Source organism: Rhinolophus ferrumequinum, chromosome 27 (assembly GCF_004115265.2).
Source record: "Rhinolophus ferrumequinum isolate MPI-CBG mRhiFer1 chromosome 27, mRhiFer1_v1.p, whole genome shotgun sequence".
Lineage (NCBI taxonomy): Eukaryota > Metazoa > Chordata > Mammalia > Chiroptera > Rhinolophidae > Rhinolophus > Rhinolophus ferrumequinum.
In genome coordinates, this window is record NC_046310.1 from 16,460,725 (window position 1) to 16,484,842 (window position 24,118).

General features: G+C 39.3%; 1 protein-coding gene across 1 annotated transcript; it reads left to right on the forward strand.

Moving 5' to 3' along the window:
• Positions 1–6,259: 6,259 nt before the first annotated feature.
• Positions 6,260–16,177, forward strand: HNRNPU (heterogeneous nuclear ribonucleoprotein U). Its single transcript, XM_033099671.1, has 14 exons — positions 6,260–7,087; positions 7,995–8,106; positions 8,195–8,268; positions 10,258–10,397; positions 10,872–10,971; positions 11,387–11,499; positions 11,804–12,067; positions 12,332–12,451; positions 12,839–12,967; positions 13,051–13,219; positions 13,500–13,754; positions 14,053–14,237; positions 14,526–14,597; positions 15,072–16,177. The coding sequence occupies exons 1-14, from the start codon at positions 6,454–6,456 to the stop codon at positions 15,123–15,125; spliced, it is 2,421 nt and encodes an 806-aa protein (XP_032955562.1). The 5' UTR covers positions 6,260–6,453; the 3' UTR covers positions 15,126–16,177.
• Positions 16,178–24,118: the final 7,941 nt, after the last annotated feature.

Genomic DNA, 24,118 nt, shown 5'->3' on the forward strand with positions numbered 1-24,118 from the left:
CCCAAGATTTATGTTCCTGACAGCTTTTAACGAAGGACTTGTCAGCTGGCAGAAGTCTGCAAAAGATAGGCAGCTTTGTATGTAGAATAATGAATATGATAGAAGACAATCTTAGCTAATTGCTGTTTACTTATAAATGTCATACACTGGCTTCTTAAGTGTGCATATGAGGTGTTGTTTTGTTTTTCAAGTGTGAGTGTTTGTGGGTGGGCAAGCATGAGTACAAACCTACACCATGGGAACTCTACAGGCAATGGCTCGGCCTGTAGATGGTCAAAATGGCTGGTTCCTGGTATACTGTCCTAGTGTCCCAATAGCATACTGGTTATATTAATACATTGTATTTCTCTGCAAACTGCAAGCTCCTAGAGGTCTGGGACTGTGTCGTTCATATCTGTTTTCCCTGCATATGGTATAGCACTTAGTACATAGGAGGTATTCAATAAATATTTGTTAAGTGAATAAATAGATGAATTGGGAGTTGACTATGTGTGTATGTGTCTATAAATGTATGATGTAAACACACACACACACACACACACACTTTTACTCTAATCTTGGGACCAGTTTTCCTTTCAGTCTGGCTTTTGAGACACATAGAGATGAAGGGTCCTTCCTTGCTGTAAGTTGTACTTTCCAAACAGTCTGTAACAGCACTGTCCCAAAGAATTTTCTGTGACAATGGAAACATTCTATTCTGCTTTGTTCAGTATGAGGCCAATGGCTATGCAGCGTTTGAAACGGAATTAGTGTGACTGTGGAAGTTAATTTTGAATTTTATTTAACTTTAATTTAAATAGCTACCTGTGGCCAGTGGCTACTGTATTGGTCAGCTCTGGTCAATAATCTCTTTATGTCATCACTAAGTACTTTTCCAGATCATAATCAACTGGTTGATCCTGGATGACGCTTTTTGATGGTGCTTATATCTGGAGCTGGAAGACATTCTTAATAACCTAATATCACCTTCTAAGTAGAATCAAACATATTTATTGAGCATCTGGTACTTGGCAATATTGCTAGGAGTTATGGAGACTATGAAGGCCCTACCTTTGCATTCTACTATTGAATGAGAAAATGGATTAGGAAACATGAAACATAAAAACAGAGAAATAGAGAAATGGCTACTCTAAACATGATTACAAAATCAGTTTTTGACACAATCTTGCTTCACTAGATGGAAGCAATGGCACACTACATTGTTGGTGTAGTCGGAGAGTACCTGGACAGGTACTTAAATATATGGGCCATATAATTTTCATTTAGTAGTTCTAAGAGTTTAGGTTAGGATCACTGATGAATCTTGATGGTGTTCACTAACGCTGCCAACAGTAATAGCCAAGTGGAACGCTGAGCTTACAAAGTAACCTACTTGTTATTTATTTATTTATTTATTTATTTATTTATTTATTTATTTGGTAGATGTTATGTCAAGAAGGCTCTGCTGAATCAAATGCATCATCACAGTCTCTACTTAATTTTTGGAGAGCTCTCTCTTAAAATAAATTATTCAGTGTGCATCAGGGTTGTGGTACAGTTCTCACGTTTTTAGAGGGTATATTTCGTTACCGAGCTTCCATCTCGTTCCCCACACACTGCTGGGCTCTCTGTGACTATTGATGTAAGACACTGCACCGGGTGCTGGAAAAGTCATGTCCATCTTGCTCCCTGAGCTCAAGGAACAGACCAGCTCCAAGGGTGCACATAGAAGGTGAGAGCTTATGAGGTAATAATCACTCTAGTCTTTCATCTCGTTCTTGGCTGTGTAATTCAGGATGGTCTGAATATTTTCTTCATCCTTTTCTATCAGGTACTGTGATACCGGCCAGGCACGAGTAATGTGTGTGATAATGTACTTAATAATAATAAACTCCTTAGCACTCCACTTACCTTTGTGTAAGATAAGTTTTGGTAAATGTTATCAGTCTTTACCTGGTAAATATTTTAGTTTAGTAAATATTTACTGAATATTTAGTAAATATTCAGAAAAGCCCTGACATATTACTTTAACCACGATTATAGTTTTCCTGCAACTTTCTAATGAGCGTGTTTTATTCCACAGAAGTTATGTGAAGACAGAGATTCATGACATCACAGACAAGATGATTCAAATAGGAAGCATTTACTTTGAAACTTTTAGCCTGTCGTGGTACTCAAGTCTCATGTAAATGGGAATATTTTGTACCATTTTAAATTCAAAAACTATAGTACAATGGTTCAACGTTCATGTCTACTACTTAATTTTAAAATGTTTTGAGACTCTAATGCAAAGTTTTAAACATAACAAGTAAAACCTGAATGTAAATAACAATGATTTCAAAGTTTAACAGTGCTCCCCCATTTCCAGCCTGGAGTCAGCAAAGAAGAAACTCATCGAAGGTTCTCTCTGGAGGGACTCTACAAATCTAGTCTGCTCTGCTTCGTACATACACAAGGACACTAATTTCCAGAGAGATCACGCAATTTGCCAAAGGTCACACAGCTGGTTACAGTGACAGTGCTGAGCTGAGAAGTCTGCACTCTCCTGTGTGGACAGACTTCATTTCACTTTTTTCTAGACTGACATCTTACAATGAACAATTCATGATAATTTACAAAATATGTATAGTCATAATTCCCTAAATAAGATATTAACAATCCAATCACAGATTTTCTTAAGTTCATTAAATTGCTTGGTGTATCTAATGAAGACTAGTATTTTTTGAGCTCTTACTGTGTGCCCAGCACTGTACCCTGAGTTTATGTTCATCACCTGGCTGAATTTTCCCAGCAACCTCATGAGGCAGGTATATATGAGTAAACTCAGGCATAGAGAGATACATAGCTTGTGCAAGATCACATACTAGCTACTAGATGGGACCAGCTCCTAGGTGCTCTGGATGGCACTGCAATCCAGGTCTGTCTGTTTCTAAGTTTGCACTTTTAACGAGAACTTGGTACATCCTCCCTTTCAACTGGGCTTTCCTATTTCTCTATTTGAAAATGTACTTTTAACACATTATAATTTGGAGGTACCTATACTTTCTTACATCTTTGTAAGAAGATTGGAAATTTATCTCACCGTATTTCTTGCTTCGTTCATTAACTTAAATTGAGCTTCATTGTGTTAGACCAAAAAGAAAAAAAAAATAAGTTAAATGGAATAGCATCTTGAGTCCACTGAATTTAGCACTCATATCAGTTTATGTCACTTCACTATGAATCAGCCTTTAATGTCTTTCCTCTCTTGGAGGCAAAGCTAAAGTCCTTACAAAACCACCTGCAAGGTTGCTTGCTATCTCTACCTCCTCTCTTCTCTCTTAACTCTCTGATCTCACTTCCTATCTTTCCTCTCAGGCCTCTGTATTTACTGTTCCCTCCACCTCTTCTAGATGTTTGCTCAAATGTTACCATATTTCTTAGGCTTCCTTGACCACCTTATTTATAGCTGAAAAACTCACCCCCCACCTCGGTACACCTCGTCCCTCTCCTGTTTTTTATTTCCCTGTAGTAATTGTTACCATTCCTATTTTATATTTGTTGACTACTCTCCCTAAGAGAGTGAAGGCATAATTATGTAGTTCACCGCTGTAGTTCTAGGATACCAGTGCCTAGACCTCTATAGGTCTTAGAGAAGATGATCAAAAATGTATTTGCTGAGTGAACTGTAGCACGTATGTACACACCTTTGCTTCAGCCTCAAAGTGTAAACTATGTGTTCTGAGTACCCTAACTTTGTAATGCTCTCTCATAGATCTAGTACCCATGGGTAATTGTCTAATCCCTTTTTGCTACTGAGAATTAATGTGTCCCCTCTTCCACTCTATATTCTTGGTAGTCTCTAGGATTTCAAAAAGGGGGAATTTTAAGTTCCTTATAGGTCCCTCAGCAATTTAGAGGAAGTGATCTATACTTTGACTGGTCTCTATAGAACAGGACAATCATGATAGCATTAAACTCTAAGTAGAAAAAACAGGGGCTGCCCCTTAGTTCAGTTGGTTAGAGTGCAGAGCTCCTAACAACAAAGCTGCTGGTTCGATCCACATGTGCCACTGTGAGCTGTGCCCTTCACAACTAGATTGAAACAACTACTTGACTTGGAGCTGATGGGTCTGGGGGTGGGAAACACACTTAAAATAAATAAAAGTTAAAAAAAAGAGAGAGAGAGAAGCAAAAACAATTAGTAAAATTATCATTATATGTACTTTCAAATTGTAAAGTAGATTCTACCCCTTTGTAGAAAGGACAATGTAAGGTGATGGCTCGACAGTTTTACAAAAACTGTTTTTCTTTCCAATGTTGTTTAAGAAGGTCCAGTTGTAAGGAAGGAGCACTGGGGTGAGAGGGAGAGCCTCTGCAACCTGGGCTGTAAACTGAGCCCACTGAAGATGTTCTCCAGGCTACATCGAGCTCAAAAAGTCTGCAAAGCTCTTGGAGTTAAAGCCATGGAACTATCTCCTGTCCATCTACAGTTATATTTCATGTTTATTATTAACTGATTTAACCTACCAACAATGATTATTATAAAGATATTTAGATATGTGAACTTTATTTTCATAGTTTAAAAATGTAAATATCTAAGGACACTTACAAACTTAAAGGACCGTCATGCTAACTATATTTAACTCTGATTCATTAAGAGACTAATTATTCAGTTTGTGAACATGTAAGCCTCCTGTGGCTCTCTTCCCGTTTTTGAACACGGGCAAAGAATTTGAAAAGTTAAAATTCCAGCTTGTGACTTGTTTACAAGCTCCAAGGACATTGTAACCAAAGGCTAACAGGAGTTTTTGGCACTATTTGGAAGTTCCTATTTTAGGTGCTATCCCTTCTACCTCCAGTAAGCTGAATTAAGAATTACCAGTACTGTACATGGTCCATTAATTTCAACTCAAATCACTTTACAAATGTTAATATTTCATCTTTATATACTACTGCCTGGAAAAATAACATGTTTGTTAAAGGCTATCGAAAAGAAACTTAAAAAAAACAATAAAATTAATCTAAAACATACTACCTATGGGAAAGTTTACATGTATATTTTTCCAAATTTCAAATTAATATTGGGGCCGCATTATTGTGCCAGCTAAAGCATCAAATAGTGGGTGTAACAGACCTCCTTAGTCAGAGATAGTGGAACACTGGCTGGTCCCTGTGCAGATTCTCTGAGGTTTAAGATGTTTACCTCCACCACAAATCTAAATTCTGGCCCCCCTATCTAAAACCTCAAGAACATAACACATCTTTTATTTAGTAAAGAAAAAATTACTTCTGAAAGACACCAAAATAACAGATTTTGAGGGTGACAAGTCTCTTTTTCTTTTTACAAAATCACAGCCCTTTATTTTTCACACGTTTTTATTAGTTTCAGCAGGATTTGGTCAAGAGTATTTCTACAGAAGTATGAATAGAATCAAAGTGTAGGATTTAGCTGGGACTTTACACCTGGACGACCAGGTCCTAAGTGGGACAGAATGTTTTACGTTTTTGGTTTTTTTTGGTAGGTAGGTAGAGAACACCCAGAAATGCAATTCTGAGGCTTCATTTCTTTGGCTATTAATACTACGAGAACAGCTGCCAAGACAAGGCCCCTCAAGTACGCTTTGCGGTATGGAGCAGGGATCACGCTCTTAAGGCAAGCCTCCATCTCCCAAGCCGTGCAGTAGGGGTTGTGGACGAGACAAAAGAAAGGCTTTGCCCTCGCCCCTCCCGAATTTAAAATCCAATTCACAGGCAGGACTTAGAAAAATTAAACGAAATATTACGCGGAAGAAAAACCCCTGCGTGTAGTAATTGCCAATTTGTGTCGTACAAATCAAAACTGAAAAATTGAAACCAATAGCTGGATAAGGAAAATCTAAGATGGAAGAAATGGTGGAGGATTCGAATTGAAACCGCCAGGTTGAGGACTGAAAGCATTTGGATAAAAGCAGCCTCAGGGCTGGAAAGGCAAAGAGCAAAACGAGTACTGCCACCAAAGAACTAGAAAGGCCAATAGTTGTTGCAGTGGGTCGGTTTAACTGAAAGGCGGTTTCCTTTCCCTCCATTTGCTCAGTCCCAATTGGAAGCGCACTGCGCGGCCCGGGCCGCGCTCTCTGCCCAGAGTTCGGCGTGGGGGCGGGGAGGTAAGTACGGTAATGGGCGGGCCCCGGCGCGGGCGCGCTCTGGCTTCCCTCCTGCGCAGCACTCCCGTCAGCGCAGGGGGCGGGGCGGCTATAATACGTGCGCGGCGCCGCCCCTGCGAGAGGACGTTGCGTGCTCGCTCACGCCAGGCGAGTCTCCGCGTCTCCCTCGCGAACTCGGTGAAAGGAATTGGCGCCGTTCGACACCAGGCGGGTCCGCTCTGCAGCACGAACCCACCTCCAGCCGCAGCCGCCGCCCGGGCCGAGGAGCAGCCGCAGCAGCCGCCACCAGTGGCCGAGTGAGCGGAGCCGAGTTCGAGCCAGCGCCTAGCGGTGAATCGGGGCCCTCACCATGAGTTCCTCGCCTGTTAATGTAAAAAAGCTGAAGGTGTCGGAGCTGAAAGAGGAGCTCAAGAAGCGGCGCCTTTCCGACAAGGGCCTCAAGGCCGAGCTCATGGAGCGACTCCAGGCCGCGCTGGACGACGAGGAGGCCGGGGGCCGCCCCGCCATGGAGCCCGGGAACGGCAGCCTAGACCTGGGCGGGGATTCCGCCGGACGCTCGGGAGCAGGCCTCGAGCAGGAGGCCGCGACTGGCGGCGACGAAGAGGAGGAGGAGGAGGAAGAGGAGGAGGAAGGGATCGCCGCCCTGGATGGCAACCAGATGGAGCTAGGGGAGGAGAATGGGGCCGCGGGGGCGGCCGACTCGGGCCCGATGGAGGAGGAGGAGGCCGCCTCGGAGGACGAGAACGGCGACGACCAGGGTTTCCAGGAAGGGGAGGATGAGCTCGGAGACGAGGAGGAAGGCGCGGGCGACGAGAACGGGCACGGGGAGCAGCAGTCTCAACCGCCGGCGACGCCGCAGCAACAGCCCCAACAGCAGCGCGGGGCCGCCAAGGAGGCCGCGGGGAAGAGCAGCGGCCCCACCTCGCTGTTCGCCGTGACGGTGGCGCCGCCCGGGGCCAGGCAGGGCCAGCAGCAGGCGGGAGGTAAGAAAGCGGAAGGCGGCCGAGGCGGCGGCCGCCCCGGGGCTCCGGCAGCGGGTGAGGGCTGCGTGGTAACGTTGCGCGCGGCAGGAGGCCCGCGCGGGTGTGGACCTTGCTTTAGGCCTGCCGGGGCCCCGTGGGGGGAGGGAGCCCCGGGCGGGGGCCGCGGCGCGGGTGGCGGTGGAGGAGGGGCGCGGGGAATCCCGGATTAGCCGTGAGGCCTCGGGCTCGGTGTGTGTGACGGTGGTGGCAGCGCCTCCATTATGTGGCTCGAGAGCCAGGGGAGCTGCAGCTGCCGCTGGAGGGGGAGGAGCCGCGGGCGGCGGGGGGAGCCCCGTCGGCCCACGGTGGCGCCGCCGCGCAGCGTGCGCGCGGTGCGGGCACATGTCTCGGGGGGAGGGGAGAGGCCCAAGGGCCCGGGGCGGGCGCGCTTTGGCGGCTCTGGGCCGCGGTATTGTGCAAGGAGCGCAGGGGCTCGCGTGACGTCACTTCCGACGGGAGGGGCCGGGTGGGGAGAGCGGGGCGGAAGATCTGTACAATGCGGCCGCGGGGAGCGCGGGCCCGGGTGGGGTGGGGGAGGGGAGGGGAGGGCGCGCGGGCTCGGCTCTGCCCCTCCCGCCTTCCTGAACTCTCTTCGGGATGCACGTGGGCTCGGCCTGTGCGGCGCTATTTTTCATTAGGTTTCTCGAATTTTCCACTAGACTGGCAAAATTTGTGGTGTTTATACTGCGTCACTAATTTCAATCCTATTCCAAGCTGATCGTTTGAATTCTCATTTGAGTCCGTTGTTTGAAAACGCTTCCAGAAAGGAACAAGGAAATGTCGAGCTTTTTTGCGTCTCAAAACAAAAGGGTTTTTTTCTGTTGTGTTTGCGGCTTGGCCTTCTAAGTAGGGGTGTTGTGTGTTATAGGAGACGGCAAAACAGAGCAGAAAGGCGGAGATAAAAAGAGAGGTGTTAAACGACCTCGGGAAGATCATGGCCGTGGATATTTTGAGTACATTGAAGAAAACAAGTATAGCAGGTAGAGGACGCTCACCTAGTTTTACTTGTCATTCATTCTTTACTCTTTGGTGGGAAAAGCTGTATCAGGAGACAATATTGTCTTTCAGAGCCAAATCTCCTCAGCCACCTGTTGAAGAAGAAGATGAACACTTCGATGACACAGTGGTTTGTCTTGATACTTGTAAGTGAAGCTGCTTCTTCCCTTTCCTCCCTCAATTGTCAGATGCTGTAATTTTGGGGTTCCACATGTTAGAAAACGGAATGTAACATTGAACTTTAATGCAGAAAGCTTAGGAGAAACAGGTTTTTAAAGGCAGGAAGATGATGACATTCCGATACCTTAATACTTAGTATAGCAGCAGTTGTATTGTATTGATAATTTTACGGGTTCTAGCAATTTTGTAGTATTTTTTTTATTACTTGAACTTTCTCCTTTGTAGGAATGTAAAATTAATGCCAATTTTGATTAGTTAGCTAATGGAAACTTGTAAGACTACTTATAACTTGTGCTTATGGGCTGCTTCTATAAAGTAATTTCATTTTTTTGTGTGGAATTATATTAAGTGAGCTATTTGGACTAAATATTTATTAATGACTTCTCCCATTAGCACACAAGTATATTCCCTATACTAAAAGATTGTAATATTATTTTCTCAATAACTGCTCTTTTGTTCTCAATTCCAGTTCAGTAGCTGCTGCTTTAACATAAGTTGATTTCTTCCAAAGACCTGGGGCAGCAGCAGTGGGCTATCACTGGGCCACTAGCTTTCTTCAGCAGCGAATGGTATCAATGGCAGCGCTGTAAATACTGCTCCTTTACCCAGTTGGGTTGCAATTGAGTATGAGGAAGTATTGCAAACCTCTAAATGGGCCGTGGCTGTCAGATTTGGAATTCTTTTTTATCACAAAGAAATTTTGTTGGTTTAGTATATGATCAGAATGTATAATTCTTTCAGTGATTAAGCAGAACAAAAGGTAGAAATAATTGTTCGAAAAATAAGGTGTTAACCTGCCCTGTAGATCCTAGGGAGTTGAAGCTTAGAGTTTTCATGTTTTCAATACAAATTGTATTTATTCAGATATGTAAGCATGTAAGTGTAAAATTTGATGTCTTACTGAGTACCCTTTACACCTAGTAAGGTAGTGGAGTAGTCTTTATAAAAAAAACTGCACATGGAAAAGTAGTCAGCTGATTTGACAGTTTTATGTTAAATTCAGTTGCTTAAATATAAACTATAGGTATTGGCAAGATACTGAAGCGGTGATTCGAGAAGGTATTCAACACTTATAAAATACACAGGCTTTTTAGTTGATCACCTAGGGATATGTAAGTGTAATGTTGGGTTCAAACACAATTTGTCGAATTGAAAATTCTGTCAATAATGGTCAGGAATTTTAAGAACAAAGCTAATTTAAGGGCATTTCTAAACTCGAGATTTGCTTTTCTCTCAAGGATAAAAACTTCTTAAGAAAACAGCTTTCTAACTTTAGCTCTCAAGTGAGAACTCTGGGGAAAGTGCATGCTAATAAGCCAGTGACCCAAAGGTTAAAGATTGGGATAATCCTGGAAGTGGATAATCCTGCATTGTTGAGTAACAGGCAAGCCTGGGGAAAGAGACCTAACGTCCTGTAGTAGTAAGATGGTTAGACAACCAGGTTTGTGCTTTGTAGGTTGAGGTTGCTTTCTTCACAAGTTTTAGAACAGAATTTAGGATCTAGAGCCCCTGCAGGATCAACAGCTCATACTCCTATTTAAAAATACTTGGTCATGGCCTCCCTTCAGTTTTATTGTGGCACTGGTAAATTCTACCTGGTCTGGCATGCTTCACTTTGATTTCCTGCTATCCTCTACTGCTTGCCTCTAAATCAAGGTAAAGAGCAGAGCAGGTATGTATTAAATGTCACATTGTCTTGATTATTTTATATACTTAGAATAAGAATACACATGTTGAGCTTTGGTGTTTCTTAGTTTTATAGGTAGTTTACACTTTAGTTCATAATTTGGCAAGAGTGACTTGGTGGGAGTGGGGCTTAAACTGAAAATTTAGAACAGCATGATCTGTAAAAATGCAGCATTTAGAATGAAAATTTTAACCAAGTTTTGTCTACATAGCAGATATGTTTATGTTGGATGTTGAAAGAAATAATATGGTATTTGGTATACTTACAGATAATTGTGATCTACATTTTAAAATATCAAGAGATCGCCTCAGTGCTTCTTCCCTTACTATGGAGAGTTTTGCTTTTCTTTGGGCTGGAGGAAGGGCATCTTATGGTGTATCAAAAGGCAAAGTCTGTTTTGAAATGAAGGTAAATGCAATTTTGTGATTTTACTTTTTAAATAACCTATGTGAGTTTTCATTTGTCTGACACTATTAGGTATTTGTGGAACTTTGTATTTTATGGGTGCTGTTTTTTGTGTTTGTTTTTATTGGGCACTTGAAAAGACCACTTGTTTAAAAATTCAGTTAGGCTCCTGGTTTTGTTCCAGAGGAAAAAATTGAGCGTTGAGAATATGTAAATTTTAGACATTAACTGTTCTTTGAAATGTGAATTAACCAAGTACTTAGACTTTTTCAATTTTTAGTTATTCGTGTAAGCCCTTGCATGATTCGTTTTTTTTTTCTTAAGTTCTTAGTAAATGTTGGGGAGGAAGCTGGGGTAGAGTTGAGTGTCTTTCTATTACTAGCCAGAGAAGAGTTAGCCTGTGACTCAAATAAAATAAACCAGGGTTCCAGGGTTTATCTTTTGGATTAGTTTACTTATTTATGATTTGACTTTCAGGTTACAGAGAAGATCCCAGTAAGGCATTTATATACAAAAGATATTGACATACATGAAGTTCGGATTGGCTGGTCTCTAACCACAAGTGGAATGTTGCTTGGTAAAGTTTCCATTTGAGTACCATGTGCTCATGAGTGTTTAGGGTCTGATTTCAGTAGTTACAGTAGAAGGCATTCCAAAACTTGCCCGTTTCTGTCTGTTCTGTTAACATTTTAATGAGATAAAGAACATTAGCATGTAGTAGGCACAGGCTAGATTTTAGTTTTCTTTATGGTTACTTGTTTTATGATCAGTGGTTAAGATAGAATGTTACCCATGTTATGCAATTTGTCAACTAAATTATATGTATAACCTCCCTATTTCGTTAATTGCATATCTAGCATAAAGTTAAAGTAAAAGAAAAATATTAGGTTATATAGTCATTTTTCTTGAACTTTACAACTTGGATATTAAAATATGTGGGTCATTGGACTGTTTTGAAAAGTAGACTTCATGGTAGTTAATTATTTTCTTAGGTGAAGAAGAATTTTCTTATGGGTATTCCCTAAAGGGAATAAAAACATGCAACTGTGAGACCGAAGATTATGGAGAGAAGTTTGATGAAAATGATGTGATTACGTGTTTTGCTGTAAGTCATAGCTAAATTTTTATAAATGGCAAGTTATAAGCTAGGGTTTCTTTTTAAAGCTATATTGTCAGAATTCACTAATTCATTTTAATTATAAACTACTTAGCATCAAGTTGACCTGAAAGTTTAGTCTTATCTAAATGTTTATGTTTCTGGATTTGGTGTTTCATTGTATGTGACTATCAGAAAGCTCTTAATATTTTCCACAGGATAAGCTTCACTTCTAATTTGAATTTTAAAGTTTTTTAGCAGGCTTATAGGAAGCAAATTCAAACTGTTATTCCCTCTCCCCCCCAATTAACAGAACTTTGAAAGTGATGAAGTAGAACTCTCCTATGCAAAGAATGGACAAGATCTTGGCATTGCCTTTAAAATCAGTAAAGAAGTTCTTGCTGGACGGCCACTCTTTCCGCATGTTCTCTGCCACAACTGCGCTGTTGAATTTAATTTTGGTCAGAAGGAAAAGCCATATTTTCCAATACCTGAAGACTATACTTTTATCCAGAATGTCCCCTTAGAGGACCGAGTTAGAGGTCCAAAGGGGCCTGAAGAGAAGAAAGATTGTGAAGTAAGTGGTTTTTTTTTTGTTTTGTTTTAAGCATTTGAGCATTGCATTTACTTGACAAAAATGACATTTAGAAGAGCTAGGCGATTGGTCTGTTTCATTTACTTTGTCCCATCTCTGTTGCTCTCCATAATTTTTCTTAGCTACCTTCTCCCTTTCTGTGGAGTGCTAAATTTTCCACAAAAATTACTTAGTTATAGGGCTTTTTAAAATTACTACATGGTTTCTAATGATTAGACAGTGAAATAACGTTTCTTTCCATTGTAGGTTGTTATGATGATTGGCTTGCCAGGAGCTGGGAAAACTACCTGGGTTACTAAACATGCGGCAGAAAATCCTGGCAAATACAACATTCTTGGAACAAATACCATAATGGATAAAATGATGGTAAGTAAAATGTTTAGGGCAGGATCTCAGCATTTTTAAAAGACTGGGAAGTATTCTGAGTAACTCTTTTGCCTGTTCTCGTCTATTTTGATAGTATAGTATCTTAGAGAGAGGACTTTGGGCAAGTTAAGTTGGTTACTTAAGTGTGGGCTTTTTATCTGTAAGGTAAACTGCCTTCAATGACTAGGCTTCATTGTCTTTTCTAAGGAATTTCTTGAACTCTTGAGATCTAGCAGCTAAAAAAATCGAATAGCATAGGGTCTTACTATTTGATACTACTGACTTTATTTGTAGCAATATTGCCTGCTTTCCATATAGATCTAAGCTAATATGAAGCTTAGCTTGAGATTCAGAAGTTCAAAGGAAATTTTTAACTTTTAAAAATAGGTGGCAGGTTTTAAGAAGCAAATGGCAGATACTGGAAAACTGAACACGCTGTTGCAGAGAGCTCCACAGTGTCTTGGAAAGTTTATTGAAATTGCTGCCCGTAAGAAGCGAAATTTCATTCTGGATCAGGTAAGCTGTAGCTTTGAAGTTGGAAAAAGTAACTAAAAATTGGGTTTGGTATATAAACTTAACTTTTTTTTTTTTTTTTTAAGACAAATGTGTCTGCTGCTGCCCAGAGGAGAAAAATGTGCCTGTTTGCAGGCTTTCAACGAAAAGCTGTTGTAGTTTGCCCAAAGGATGAAGACTATAAGCAAAGGACACAGAAGAAAGCAGAAGTAGAGGGAAAAGACTTACCAGAACATGCAGTCCTCAAAATGAAAGGCATGGAATTTAATTGTTACTATGTTAAATCTTTTTATGTGGCTTATATCTGTAAATTTAACATTTTCTGCTAGAAATACTGTTTTTCAGGAGCTATATTTACTCTTTTTAAATGAGTGTGTTTGGCTTATTTCTACTTTTAGGGAAAAAGCGTTACTAAACTAGGAGTAGGTGGTGTCATGTGTATTGAAAAACTTAAAGCCATTAAAGAATTATTAGGCTGAAGGATTGTGAATGTGTGTAGTGGGTTTTTAAGTCAGTCTGACTTTATTCCTTGTAGGAAATTTTACGCTGCCAGAGGTAGCTGAGTGCTTTGATGAAATAACCTATGTTGAACTTCAGAAGGAGGAAGCTCAAAAACTTTTGGAGCAGTACAAGGAAGAAAGTAAAAAGGCTCTTCCACCAGAAAAGAAACAGAACACTGGCTCAAAGAAGAGCAATAAAAATAAGAGTGGCAAGAACCAGTTTAACAGAGGCGGTGGCCATAGAGGACGCGGTGGCTTCAATATGCGTGGGGGGAACTTCAGAGGAGGAGGCAAGTTCACTTGGAGTTGTGTCTATTTGGTTCAAGGTTGAAACGAGTGACGTTCCTCTAATGGGGGCCTATATGTTATTTAGCTGAATTGAACAGGAAATTTGTTCCTCATATCGATCCTAGCTGCCCTAGTGACTAGTTTAAAGTCTTAATGGGATTTGGTAACATACCACATAGGTTGTGTGAATGGTTAAACAAAACATTACTTTTCTCCTAAAATAGAGGAATGGTCCAGAAGAACCCTGAGTCATGTAAAGAAGGCACGACACACCATAAACTATACGTTTCTTGTTTTTAGCTCCTGGAAATCGTGGTGGATATAACAGGAGGGGCAATATGCCACAGAGAGGTGGTGGTGGTGGCGGCAGTGGTGGCATTGGCTATCCATACCCTCGTGGCCCTGTTTTCCCCAGCCGAGGTGGTTACTCAAACAGAGGGAACTACAACAGAGGTGGAATGCCCAACAGAGGGAACTACAACCAGGTAATGATTTCCAAGCCCTGCAGGCACTGATTATCAGTATAAATTAGTCTGAAAAGATGTGACTTCTGTTGCCTAGCCTTGGCAAAAATTGTAGGGAACACTGTGCATTGACATAAGAAAAATGATGGTAGTAAAAGGAGTCCACTTGTTTTAATTTTGATTTTTTTCAGGTGCACTAACTAGCAACTGTCCATTTTTGTGCTGTGCTCCCTTATCCCTCCCAGGTGCAAACCTCCTAAGAAGTATGCTCTGAGTTCTTACATGTTTTTTTTTCTTTTCTTTTTTTAGAACTTCAGAGGACGAGGAAACAATCGTGGCTACAAAAATCAATCTCAGGGCTACAACCAGTGGCAGCAGGGTGTAAGTAGTTTCTTATGTCCTTATGTACATTAATTGTATTTTGAGTTTGGAAGTATCAGTCTTCAAAAAGCTGTATTTTATCCAGGGATTGAAGTGTTTGTAAGTGTTACAGGGCAGTGTGAATTGTGTTGCAGTTGTAGCCATAATCTTATCTTTCAAAGGCAAAATAGGTTGGAGTTTGCTGTACCTTAATATTTTTAATTAAGTGATAATATTTAATACATATGGTTCTTTTTACTACTAGCTTTAATTGTATAAACTAACCAAGTCCTAATGTGTTTTCTTTTGTAATGTGTCTATTGATAATAATGGGATATTAATACTAACTGAATCTGGTTTGATAGAAATCAGAGGTATGACAGGTATAAATTTGTTTCCAGCAATTACTCTGAATTAGATTCATTGTCATTTCCTAAAAGCAGTTTGAGTGGCTTATTGATGTTTTTTCTTTAAAAAAAAAATTTTCTCTTACAGCAATTCTGGGGTCAGAAGCCATGGAGTCAGCATTATCACCAAGGATATTATTGAATACCCAAATAAAACGAACTGATACATATTTCTCCAAAACCTTCACAAGAAGTCGACTGTTTTCTTTAGTAGGCTAACTTTTTAAACATTCCACAAGAGGAAGTGCCTGCGGGTTCCTTTTTTAGAAGCTTTGTGGGTTGATTTTTTTTTTCTTTTCTTTTTTGTACATTTTTAATTGCAGTTTTAAAGTGAATCGTAAGAGAACCTCAGCATTGTGCACGATAAGAGAATGTGTCAGTATTTCAGGGTTCTACATTTTATCTGTAAAATGTGACTTTTTTTTTTATCACAAAAGTAAAATGTTGCTTTGTACCTGGTGTCTTTTATTAAGAATTTACTCCCCCCATTTCTCACAGAGATAACAGTCGGGAGTCATTGTCACAATATAATAGAAATGTTAGCAACCAGATTCATGTAAGGACTAAGTGGTCCTCATGAATTGCATAAGACTCTGTACTGCTCATATTACACTCCATCCTCTCTCTAGTTTGCTGAGTAGTGGAGGGGGTAAGCTAAACAGTAGTTTCTGACAATAACTGGGAAGTCTTTCTTTTTAAATAACAGTGGAATTGGCATAATTGAACGAAGATAAAACTTGGAACCAACATAGAGAAGATGGAGTGTATGTAGAAGGGCTGTTAAAAATGTAAAACTTGGTTGCATTATTGTGGAGGCTCAAACTTGTGAAGGTTAAATACCATAATTTTTCCATTTGTTCTGCATTTTGATTCTGAAAAGAAAGCTGGCTTTGCCCATTTCTTATTAAAAAAACTTGTTGTAAATCCAGTTGTCTAATGGGATCTATATGAAGTTAGCTATGTCTGTATGCCCTTCTCCCACAAAATACTGTATAACTAGTGTGCTTGTAGTAGTTACCTCCACCATCTTTGTAAGCTAATGCAATTGTGAGTCACCCATTTATATCTTAATTTTTAATCATGTCAGTTCTTGAATGGGTATCTCCTTAGCCTGCTGATTTCTTTTTCTTTCTAAAGAAAGTGGGTGGAGAAATTAATTTAGACGTTTGTTTGCAATAAAAAGAATTCATTTTACTCTTGTTTTGGGATTCTCGCCATCAAGGTTCAAAATCCCTTTATATAAAAACTCCCAAGAGGAGAAAATTTAAGTGTGTGCTTTCTGGACAGCTTATTCTTTACTCTGTACTTGGAACATTTAGGTTTTAAAAACTTAAATGTATGCTGACAATTGAATTTAATTGAAGTAAAGTTGAATTCTTCCCTTCCCCTCCCCCGCAGATGACTTAACATTTAACGAGGGGAAAAAGGTAATGGCTGGGAGAAGTTAACACACAGTTGATCATTACAAAATGCTAATGGCTGTCCTCAACTGATTATTTTATATACATAAATAATACATAAAACTCTGGGAACAGATGCTTTTAGAAGCCATCATGCAAGCCAGTCATTGATTTCACTACTACACAACACTGCTAACTTAACTGTAGCTGTGATAACATTAGATCCCCTAATTGTAATTTTATTGGGTTTGCACAGAACACTTAATCTTCTAAAGGAACCTCACTAATGTGAAGTGAGGAATCAGGAGTCAAACTGTAGAACTAAAATTTAGTGTTTTGTTGGTGTTTTAGGTTGCTTCTGGTAAGTTTAGGTTTGTCTTATTTGATTGCTTAGATTTTTGTTTTAGCCATTTGAAATCAGATTTTTCATTTATACAACTAGGACTTTTCGTGGTACAAGCTGAGCTGGAGTTGAGTTTTAGATTATGGTGTAGGATCAGTTGAGAATTGTATGGAACAAGGGCTAATCTTAGAATCACCATTAAGAATACTTACTATAAGGCAATGTCTCAAGGACTTGCATCTTCTTAGCAATTAGCTTACTGCTAGCAATCATTGGCATGAGCTACTTCTCAGTATAGATTATTACTAGGATTGTGTAGACTTAAACCCCGGGGGGGGGGATTCAAACTTTGTTGCTAATCAGTGTTTAGGTAGCTGCCTTGAAAAAAATCTTAAGTACCTTCTAGTTTAAAATTGCTTACTAAGGAATTTGTATTCTGATGATTAATTGCAGTGGGAAAGTAATGGCCAGATAACACTGTTTGGTAGATTTGGCATGCTGTGTAGCCCAGACAGTTTGGGGAAGAGAAATGGGGTAGATAACAGTGTTGTTCAGGAAAAGGTTAGTTTTAAGGAATAGAATCGAGATCAGAATCAACACTAATGCCTAGGTTTGCACGAAAAGAAATAATCTTAGGAAGTATTTAAGAAATTCAAAAGAGGGAATGCACCAAATAGCAAGCAAAAGTGACAAATATAAGAAATGCCAAGTTCGGCAGAGTAAGAGCTATGAATGAGAAACTTGGTTTATTCACCCCTCCCCTTGCCCACCTCTCTCTGGCAAGCAAAACACTAAATAAACATAACAGGTATAGTTCTGAACAAATGTCTCAACTATACCTAGAGAAAACTCACCTGTGAGATTGCTGTGCCTTTCACTAGAAAGGTAGATATTTAACACCTATTGTCCTGAGTCAAGAATTGGATCAGATTGGTCAGCTACAGTAGTGTGAAAACAGCATAAAGAGATTAATCAGGAAAGAAAAAATGCTACAAGATAGAAAAGATGAAGTAACTTGAACTGTCATGATGTAGAAAGTTCTATTGTTGGTAGGTTACATCTTGTTACACATATCTAGCCTTTGATGTGGCGCTCTGACCTAGAAGGCGGTAACCAGCTTCTGGCTCTAATATCCAGACAAGATGAAATCTTAAAAGCAAGAGTCAAGTCAATTTGACATTGAAATGACAAGCCATATTAAATCCACAAAACAAGCTCATTTGCTTTGGATAGATCCTTACTGAAATAAGGAATACGAAACTAGATGTCCTAAGCACTAACAAAATACAAAAGCTTCTTAGACACGTTTCTTTGAAAAGTTACTTAAAACTTTTCAAGGAGAGGTGGCAGTATTTTAAGTATGTTTTTCACCTACCTGGGGCGTTCGCATCATGGACAGATTATGTTCTGTATTTAGTGTTTGCCTCAGTTGTGGGAATTGAATGACGTGTTTTTTGTAAACACTAAAATTGCCTTTTTATCAGGATCATTTTTATAATAGGTCGCAATTGCACAAATGAAAATGATCAAATACTTTAATAGCGCTTTAATAGTGTAGACATGTCACAAAGATCTGAGTGTCAATCTATGAGTGTAAATGATTTTAAAAAAAGCCAAAACCAGATTAAGCTTATTCTAAGGAAGGCATAAAACGTACATCCTTTATTAATCCAAATCTATTTGTGGTTATTAGTTTGGACATAACATTTTCTGTAACTCCCTACATGTAACTACATGGAACTTGTAAGAGAATCCAACCTACCAGAATACTCATCAAAATATTCTGGAAAGATGAACACGATACTCTTTGTAAACCCATTTTTTCCCTAAAAGTCTTGAAATGGTTTGAGTCTAAACTTAGTCATTGTTCATATTTTTAGGTTTAACATTTTAGTAATAAAAGCAAGATTGTATATGTTGCAGCCTGGCAATGCATTAAGGGATAGCAATTTGCATTTATTAGTCATTAAACCACAGTATCTTCAGATCATTAATTGCCTAAACTTAACCTAAAAATAGAACTGCACTATAATCTTTCTGATATCAACCTTTTTCTTGCATATTTTTTAAATCTGAGTTTTCTTTTTGGCCTTGTCATTCCTCAACTTCTACACTAAAACCTGCAGGTGAGAGATGTGGCCAGTTTAGTGTTTGAGTATTTAGGCTGCTCTAATCCCCAGTTTTGACCTAGTACTATTATGTTTATTAGTACATATTTATGAGACATATTTAAAATACCTTAGCTAGCTAACTCACATTGAGGTGACCTTTGTCTTACGAACCCATTTTACTAGCCTTTATTTAAAATAAACCCTCAAGAATTATTTTGGAAGTGAGCCCCAGTACTGATGTAGTACGTAGGCCTTGAATGTGTTGCAGTAGGCAAACCAGGATCCCCAAGTGTCGAAACATTTCTGAATTTGAAATTACGTATGTGTTTGTGAAATGGAACAGTTGAAGTAACCTACCTTAATATGTAATTAGGTTTTGCTAAATATGTAAACCTTATTTGAGGGTCACACTTAGTTTGAACCATGCAGACAGCTGCAGCTCAAAAGCTTTAGGTAGGTGGGAATGGCTATGCACCTACATTAAGGATAGACATAGATTTTCACATCCTAGTCAATTGACTAAAAATACAGCTGATGGAACATGTTTAACTTGCCCAAGGGACTTAGGCTGAAAGGGATGGTAGATTGGAAATAGGTGGGAAGATACTAATGTTAACCTAGAATTATTCAAGGAATGTAATATACTGCAGTTAGGTTGAAAATGGGCTGTCCACGTGGAGCGCTGAATAACTTTTTTTTGGCTTTTGTAGATAATCGGAATTTTAGTTGTGATTGTAGATCCAGTGTTAAATGTTGCAGGTAACTGACAGGCCAGGATATCAGTAATCACTGCTTGGTTGGCTGAGTTATTGGGACAAGGAACTTAACCATGTGTTTAATTTGTAGTTATCTAATTATTGGCTAGAAATATAATTTTTTCTCCTTTTATGCCAGGATTCAACATTAACTTGCATCTTGACAAGGAACAGGGGTTTTGCTTTTAAACAAAGCTGGATCTGTGGGTATGAGATACTACTGTAGTCAAAATTGAAGGGCAGAACAGTCTAGATAAATACAGAAATGTACAGAAAGGTTTAATCCCTTACTTGATGCACCGTTAAGATGACAGTGGCACAGCAGTTACTCCTGAGCACGTCCAGCCCGAGTATCTGCATTACTACTACAGGATATGCACGGACTACAGGCTGGACAGCTAATATAGCATCTCACTGAAACACTGAACTATGTGGCGTGTTCCTTCCTGCCGTCCTTTCAAAAGTCAGTGATTTTACAGGACGTAAAATTAGTTTTGTCCAGTGAAACAGTCTGTGCTTGCCAAGCACTTGAGAAGCATTGCCACAAATTACTACCAGACAAAAATATTTTAAAAGCAAAAACAAAGTCACTGACAACAGTGTGATGGCCAGTACAGACATCTAACTCATGTGACATAAAAGCTTTAAAGTGTTAAGGCATACAGAGAAGATGCCATAAAATCAATACTTCGGAAGAAAGATTGGGGATTATCTGGCAACTAACAGGATAATTTTTTAAAGTTAATAGTTAGTTGAGAGAGATGGAAGACATGTTCAAATACAATAAAAGGTTCCAACTTTACTATTATTTTTTGAAAAGTAATAAAGCAAAAAAAATTGTGCTGATTTAAATTTCATCTCCTTTTCCTTAGTCTGTCCATGTGAATGTGCTGTGTGGAAGAGTAAAAGGGCCCAACTAAGTGTTCCAGTGATTCCAATAGGTATTCCAAATTAATTGCTGCTTGTACATTTAACACTTGTTACATTGGGCTTCCAGGATCACCTTAAATAAAACTCCCTTTATTTTAAAAAGATAGGGGGAATGGGAGAAATTTGGTAATCAGATGAATAGATTCTCAAATAGGAAAAAAGAGTTTTCTAATTTCTCCTTTGCATACCTGAAGTCAAGGATTTGGTGGTGTGTTAGCAGTTGGTCCTGTTCAATAGGTTGAATGTATATGCAAATAGAGCTGAGTCCTTTTAAGGTTAGGTCCTTATTTATGGGTCCTTGTTTATTAGAGGTCCTTATTTATTCCTCCTGTTTTATTTAACTTTGCAAGACATGTTTTAATGCCCTCCCTACTGGTGAAGTTTACATACTTAAGTTTTCTAATGCAAAAAAAATTAGAACACCTGTCCTTAGTTTCCCAGAACCTTTCCGCATCCTATACTAAATAATTTTTAGTAGAGAATGCAGAATTATTTGTTGTTAGATTATAAATTTTGGAAAAAAAGATTGAGATCCTTTTGGATAATGAAGTGATACAAATTCATGTCAAAGTATATAAAATCACCTAGGAAGTAAATTTAAATTCTAAGAAGGAACAAGAAGGTTCATTGTGACCTTTATGCCATGGATGAGCATGTAATTTCTTGTTGCCCTGAAGTTTAAAAACTCGAAACCTAGAGGAAGTTAATTTTTCCATAATTTTTAATTATGTGCTACAGAATAATGTATTTTAGAGACATAAGAGGATTTGGGTGCTCTACTGATTTGAAATGAAGCTGTCAGGGTTTGCTCAATGAAATACGAATTCTACTCTGTCAACTAAAAACAATCTAGTGGCTTCTGAAGAGCAAACAACTCAATTTCAGACTAAAGGTGAAAATCATAGTAACTATTCATCTGAGGAAAAAACCCATAAAATTACAAAAACATTTGTTTCCAAAATAAGCTTTGGATTCAGACAGTAAAGCATGTTTCACTTTCACATGACTCGTCCTCACAATATAAGGGGAAGAAACACTTCTATGGAAACATCCTTTAAGAAGCCAGTACATACACACACACTACTTTGAACCCCTAAAGGTGGGACTTGTTATTCCTAGGAAAAAGGTGGACAGATACCATCTGTTAAACTAATCTAAACTTAAAAAGTGAACCTTAAAATTAGTCCTTGCTCAGTGTCAGGGTCACTGGTAGCTTGCTCAAGGTAGAAATACTTGGGGGAAAAGTCATCCTTATTTTAGGAAGTGAATAGGAAGGCGAATGCAGTGGTCGAAGACTCAGTTATTTGCAACACATTAATCTGTAGTGCTCATGTTACAAACTAAATGTAATCCTTTGAAAAAGACCTACATAAGTTTGTCCCTAAATCTTAAGAGAAAAATTTAAAGATGGAACTTAATGCACGAAGTAAATGTAAATACTAGTATTTGGGTGGTAGAGGATATTGGTACATTATACTGACCTGATTTGATGACCACTGAACCGTACTTTAAGGTGCTTCCAAAAATATTCTAGAAGACCATTAAAAATCACTATAGCAATCGTTTTAATTTTTCTACTTTCCTTATTAAGGTTTTCTGCTTACCCAAAGCAGTGTATACATTAACATGACTTTTAAAGGGGTGCCTTGACCCCCATCCGCAACAGATTTTTATCTAGGAATAGAAGGACTCAAACCCTATTTGATCCCTAGCTCTTTGCTGAAAAGTGCATAAACAGGAATCCTGAATTTATTATGTAGACCTCCTCGCATTATGTAATCGAAGCAAAGGGAAACCAGCGATGGAGTAGAGGTACGTAGACTAAAGAGATGCTTGCAAATCAAATAATGGTACTAGGAATAGTCAAAATTCTTGTTGCCCAACTTGGTCAATATAAATCACAAGTCCAGAAAAAAGCTTGTAGTTAATTCCCTGAGGTCCTTTTACTGAGATGTAAAAGCAAGTAGCCAAGGAAAAACAAAGGGGAGGGGTGAGGGAAGGGGGAATGCACTAGAAAGATTGAACAAAGTACGTATGACAGATAAGCCGCCCAAAGTCTCTACAGCTACTAACGAGCACAATTCTATTTTAATCAGCTATTTAGCTGGTACCTACTGCTATGTCACCTAGTGTGAAATTTCGGAATTAATGGAACAATGAAGGAAGCAGTGCGGCTTGGAGGTTCCTAGTGGGCCTGGAAGGTAGGTTCCTCTCAGTTTAAAACCTCAGTTTAAAAGTGTGTTTGAATTAGAAGGAACCTGGACTCTCCACTTGCTAGTTATTCAATTTAACATGTATTGACTGTTGTGACAGACACTTGGTTGGGAATGTAGAGATAAAAATTGACAGGGTTCTTGATAAGAAACTTAGGCTCTACTTGTAGCACAAGTCAATGACCGGTGAGCATGCCAACTACGTAACAGATGAAATGGTGTGAGAACCTAAATGAGAAGATGATTCTAATTCTCAGAGGTTAGCAACTAGCAAGAGAATGAAAAATGATACACAGGAAGTAGAAAGGCCTTCAAAGGGGAATGAAACAGTTTGTGCAAAGGCTTGAATTCAGGTCACGGCTAGAGGTGCACTGGAAATAGAATTGGTTTGGAATTGAAGTTGGATGGCAGAGGAAATGGATTGGACTGGAAAGGTGAGAAGTGGAAGTGTCATGGGAGGTGTGTCCAGTAGCTGTGTGATAAGGACCCTGGAATATGTTACACAGTCTAGTAGTTATTAATATATTGTACCATCTTACTAAAGAAGAAAATACAAAGTGTTAATCATGTAAACTTAATGACTTAGAAACTAATCCAAGTATGTCACAACTTTTGTTTTTATCCAGGTCTCCAATTGATGAAATCATTCTGCTGTGAAAATGAAACTAACCTTGTTATTGGTAAAGGCCTTGGACGTTTTTACCAGCCAAGAGAGGTGTTTTCTCACTCAGGGTAAGATGTAATCATAGTCTGCTAGAGGTAGAAGGGACTTCAGTTACTTAATCCAGTTGCCTGGTTTTATGTGTTGCATACATGAGTAAACTGAAGCTGAGAACCTAAGTGGCCTGCCCAAACAGCTTCTTAAAATCAGATTTGTTAATATGCATCAATTTCCCCCACTCAGGCAGTGCTCCCTCTTAACACAAGTGACTGTCACATCATAGAATTTTTAGCGTATTTGGTCACAATCAGCTTGAATAACATAGACTGCACTCAACTTTGATTGGTGTCAGAATGGGAAGGTGTTTTCTCAAACTGCATTTTCCTTCCTACTAACCTTCCCTAATCAATTTCTGCATCCTTTGGTGGCTGCCAGATGATTAGGATCAATAAAAATCTCTTAAGGTATGTGCTTGACAGTGTCATTCGCTGGTAGTTGGGGCATTTGGCAAACCACATAGCCTCTGTACACTAACCCTCATAATGACAGCCACAAGTGGTGGACATGGGAGCGGAAATGCCGTTTCTTGTGAGCTGAACTGGAGCAAGCAAGTTTCAGGACATTCCTCCCTTGGCTCTTTAGCTCACCATGGTAATCAAGTAACAGGACCAGTAATGCCATAATCCTGTCCACTGTGTCTCTTTTTTAAAAAATCATATTTA

Excerpts from the sequence above, each read along its gene's own strand:
- HNRNPU (XM_033099671.1), top strand. The coding sequence starts at position 6,454 with ATGAGTTCCTCGCCTGTTAATGTAAAAAAGCTGAAGGTGTCGGAGCTG. Across the intron at positions 8,107-8,194 it reads GAAGAAAACAAGTATAGCAG|AGCCAAATCTCCTCAGCCAC; the intron begins GTAGAGGACGCT and ends ATTGTCTTTCAG. Across the intron at positions 8,269-10,257 it reads AGTGGTTTGTCTTGATACTT|ATAATTGTGATCTACATTTT; the intron begins GTAAGTGAAGCT and ends GTATACTTACAG.